The following is a 4920-nucleotide window of genomic DNA, read 5'->3' as shown; positions in this document are numbered from 1 at the left end:
TCCTCCTAACAAGTTAGCCCGCTTCCATCTTAGACTGCATCATCACTTATCATCAGGTGAGATTGTAGTCAAGGGCTAACTTGTAAAGAATAAAAAAAAGAGAGGAGACTCGTGCTCAACAGTGGGTTGCTAATGCTGATAAAGTTACTCAATGTACTCGTTGTACCTACTCGTTGAGTAACTTCATCATCGACATGACATGTGTCGATTTTCTTTACAAAGCAACGATTATGAAACTTTTTGAAGATACATAACATTATTAACTTTATTGTGGTTTACAGAAAACTTATACAATTGCGACCATGGGGGATGTCTGAGAAGCCAATTATCTTCGAATATTTAACTGATCAAGAAAACATTATTAGTAAGACAGTGTAAAGTAAAGATAAATCTAAATATATATTTAGATTCACCATAATGCGTCTGAATATAAAATATTGAATAAGGTACGCGTATTTTTTGAATAGCTTGGTACTCTCTGAATATGCTTCGAGATTTTTTAGTTTCAAAGCTTAAAGTTCAACTTCATAATCAGTTAAACAAGCAAGGATATATGCTTAAAAGTATAGTGGGTGGTATTTTTTTTTAATTAAAGAAATCTTGACTACTATCTCACTTGAAGTGATGATGCAGTCAAAGATGGGCGGGCTTACTAATCAGATGTTTTTTTTTTACTGTTGCTTAATTAATAGATTTACAAGTAACAGCCACAATGTCCTACAAATTGCGTGGTACATTATCTCGTTCCTACGCTCAGAAGTTTTTATCACCTGGTAACCCAGTTAGCAACCATAATCAAGAATTTTCGTAGATAAAATAGTTGAGCGTCTCATCAAGATGAAGCTACTCATGGAAAATTAACTTGATAGTAATTAATTGTAAAAATGCTCCACGGATCCTGTGCTACTAAGGTCTTAATTATAATAGCCAATCAAAGTTAGCTATGCGTATTTATTATTGACGTTCAGTTCCACAATCACAATTGGTAGCAGGTAGCACATTTTCCGGCTTGGCGACTGTCAATTGCTTATAAATGTTACTTAAATGAGTACTAAGTAAAATCGGTAGTTCGTTCTCTAAATATCCATGTATAAATGCGTTTAAGACTCTTCCAGTTCTCTTGTGTTGATCCAATTCAAGTATCGAGATCTCCAATGATCTGCAAATTTAATCAACGTTAACTGTAACGTATATTTTATGCTACTCGTATTTCAGGTTTTAGTTTCACTAGACTCTACATTTACGACTCAGACTCTACATTGGCTCAGGCTCTTTATTTACGACTCAGTTACTATATTTACAAGACAGTCAACCCATCATGTAGAAATTCTTGTCTATATACGTAATCATAGCCTCGGAGAGTATTGAAATAATTCTAAATCCTCCGAGGTCTGGGTTCTTCATCCTGTTCTCACCGCTTCCACTTTTTATGAATTAAATTCTAATATCCTTAAGTATGGACACTTCGTTCTATTAATAATTGATTCTCTTACGAAAATAAACATATTTTTACCTCCAGCTGACAAATTCGAATTTAGTTTCTGGTTTTTCCAAATTAACTTCAAAATTGACTGCAACATCGTGAATTTCAGTCACAAAATCGTGATTTCCTTCAGTGATAACGTTTTTAAAATTTGCACTTCCCCGGACCTAAAACAATTGCACAGTTTGTTACACGATACATAACATTAGTAAAGGTAATAAGGGATATAACCTATTGTTCAGAAACATCAGTAGCGTCTCGTGTGCTTTGAATACCTGAGTATTTGTCAGGGGCGTAACTACCCCCGTATCAACCGAATCAATGACACGGGGTCCATTACGTGTGAAAGTAAAAGTTTGTAAAAGAAATTTACAATATTACTTATTCTGGTGTTGCTTCCCGGAAAAAATTGCAGAAATGACAAAAGCAAAAACTACTTTCGCATCAAAAACTAAAGAACTTTTTCGGGATTTGCGCTCATCTATTTTTTGCCCCCCGCCAACTAATTTTGATTTTTTTTTAGAGATATTGTTTGTAGAGCTCGCTCAGTGACTCCTGGGCAGGACACAGGCACAGGCTTTTTTTATACTCTTTACGAGTTAGTCCTTGACTGCAATCTCACATAGTAAGTGATGATACAGTCTAAGATAGAAGCAGGCTAACTTGACATCGTACCGGAACGTTAAATCGCTTGGCGGCACGTTATTCCCGGTAGGGTGGTAACTAGCCATGGCCGAAGCCTACCACCAGTCAGACCTAGACTGGGTGCGGATGTTTCAAAACAACCACAATATTCGCCACGTACGTATTGCCACTGCCACTTACTAGAAGCCAACGTCACTCAGCGGGCGACGGAGCGAGCTTTGCTTGAGTTTCTCTGCGTGATCGAATCAGAAATAAGTAGATCCGCAGACGAATCAAAGTCACTGACATAGCTCAGCGAATCCCGAAGCTGAAGTAGCAATGGGCAAGCACATAGTTCGAAGAGCCAATAGACGTTGGGATCCCAAGGTGTTGGGATGGCGACCCCGCACCGGAAAACGCAGTGTTGGTCGTCGGATTGCAGGAAGCCGCTAGATGCTGGCGGCTCGAGACCGTTGTGCTTGGAGGTCTATGCAAGAGGCCTATGTCCAGCAGTGGACGTCCACCCATGATAATGATGATGATTCGCCACAACGCTGGGCAATGTGCATCAGGCTTAAGCTTACCATCAGCGAGTGAAATCTCAGCGCCTCCGCTATTCTCGTCGACTGCAACTGGCATGGTCCGCCGGAGTGGGAGGAGTACAGTGTGTCCAACCCATGAACAGTCACATTCTCAACGACGATGCTACCGGCACAAAATTCTCCTGGGCACTGGTAATCAACAACCGTTTATCAATTGTAGACACTTTATTGCTTACTAGCGGACGCCCGCGACTTCGTCCGTTTCAGTTCATCATTATCAACCCATATTCGGCTCACTGCTAAACTCGAGTCTCCTCTCAAAATGAGGGGGTTAGGCCAATAGCCACGCTGGCCCAATAAGGATTGGCAGACTTCACACACGCAGAGAATTAAGAAAATTCTCATGCAGGTTTCCTCACGATGTTTTCCTTCACCGTTTGAGACACGTGATATTTAATTTCTTAAAATGCACACAACTGCAAAGTTGGAGGTGCATGCCCCGGACCGGATTCGAACCCACACCCTCCGAAATCAGAGGCAGAGGTCATATCCACTGGGCTATCACGGCAGTTTTTCACAAATCACAAATCGGGATTGGATTTTTCCGGGATATGTTGTTAATAGCCTATGTGTTGTCTATTGTATATAAGAAATTAAATTTAAAAAAAAAATTGTTATCAATACCTTCAATTTGTAGATAGCAAATTCATTTTACACATTTCAAACTTGTATACTCAAATTTGTAATATATAAAACATCTCAAAAAGTTAAACAAACTTTAACATTAAACACCAAAAAATTATAAAGACTTAGTGAAAAGGGCAAGGCAGGATCTAAAGATACCCACGTGAGAGAGTTCTGTAATTTTGTTCTGTTACGCCAGCCACACACGATCAAGTCTACCGTCAAGCAAGTCTGCAACACGCTTAAGGTGAATGTAAAGAAACTTTATAGAAATATGGTTTTTTTAACATTAAATTATTGTCTAACATCTTTAGATTAACTAAGCAATGTGTCTGTGAATATTATCCATCATTTATTTCTTATTCCTCATAAATAACAGATGAGGGTATATATTGCTTATGCTGAATCTCGTACTATTAAGCGAGCTGCAAACTTGATTGTGAGTGACTGGCGTTATAGATAGATCCGTTAAAGTGAAACGTCTATGTAATTGTCGTAATCAACCCATATCCGGCTCACTGCTGAGCTCGAGTCTCCTCGCAGAATGAGAGGGGTAAGGCCAATAGTCCACCACGCTGGCCCAATGCGGATTGGCAGACTTCACACACGCAGATAATTAAGAAGTCTCTAGTATAAAGGTTTCCTTACGATGTTTTTCCTTCACCATTTGAGACACGTAATATTTAATTTCTTAAAATGCACACAACTGTAAAGTTGGAGGTGCATGCCCCGGACCGGATTCGAACCCACACCCTCCAGAATCGGAGGCAGAGGTCATATCCACTGGGCTATCACGGCTCATGTAATTATACAAAAGTTTTTTAAATTTCTTAGTCTTACCTTAGTTTTCCACGTTAGTTGAACTGGCCGAACACCCAGTGTAGCTAAGTTAGCCTCAACGGTTTTATTATCGACTGCTACGGCTATATCGCTTACATATTTTGCAGACTCTTTAAACATATTGTTTTGGTATTCTCTAAAACAGAATTGAATAGAACAAGTATTCATTTAGTATTCTTTTAAATGTCTCGTTGTTTTAGTGGGCATAAGTCGCTTTGGACCACAAAGTCCTTGGTTCAAATCCTAGGTCGACCTATAAAATAGCAGCGTTTTACCTGCAATAAAACGCATATTAAAATACTTACCTCACTGGAAGCTTTATATTGAGAGTAGCATTTCCGTTTCCGTCGATTTCATACCAGTTTTCGTACTTTTATTGACGTCACGTCTGGCTATGTGGCGCCACCTGGCGGTGTCGGGCTCGGGAAGTTTCGTAAATCGCTGAGCGCGACTTTAGCTCATTGGCTCAATATATCACCAGGCAGGAATTACTTAAAGCTTCCAGTGAGGTAAGTATTTTAATATGCGTTTTATTGCAGGTAAAACGCTGCTATTAAAATATTGACCGTAACTGGAAGCTTTATATTGAGAGCCTGTTTGTTTTCGCCTGGTGACGCCACATTATGGTATTATTTCGCCAATGTGATTATTAAAATAAAACTTTTTATAACAATATTATCTCTAATTCGATTAGGCTTTATTTAGAGAACAAGCTAGTAACGAAGTTTGACTTACTGTGTCTGTGCA

General features: G+C 39.1%; 1 protein-coding gene across 1 annotated transcript; it reads right to left on the bottom strand.

Annotated features, from left to right (window-relative positions):
* Positions 1–954: 954 nt before the first annotated feature.
* Positions 955–4303, bottom strand: LOC128198739 (uncharacterized). The gene is made up of 4 exons (XM_052885512.1): positions 4174–4303; positions 2692–2838; positions 1514–1650; positions 955–1159 (listed from the first exon to the last, which is right to left on the bottom strand). The coding sequence occupies exons 1-4, from the start codon at positions 4291–4293 to the stop codon at positions 955–957; spliced, it is 609 nt and encodes a 202-aa protein (XP_052741472.1). The 5' UTR covers positions 4294–4303.
* Positions 4304–4920: the final 617 nt, after the last annotated feature.

This window comes from Bicyclus anynana, chromosome 14, assembly GCF_947172395.1.
Source record: "Bicyclus anynana chromosome 14, ilBicAnyn1.1, whole genome shotgun sequence".
Taxonomy (NCBI): domain Eukaryota; kingdom Metazoa; phylum Arthropoda; class Insecta; order Lepidoptera; family Nymphalidae; genus Bicyclus; species Bicyclus anynana.
This window is presented reverse-complemented; position numbering and strand designations above follow the sequence as displayed.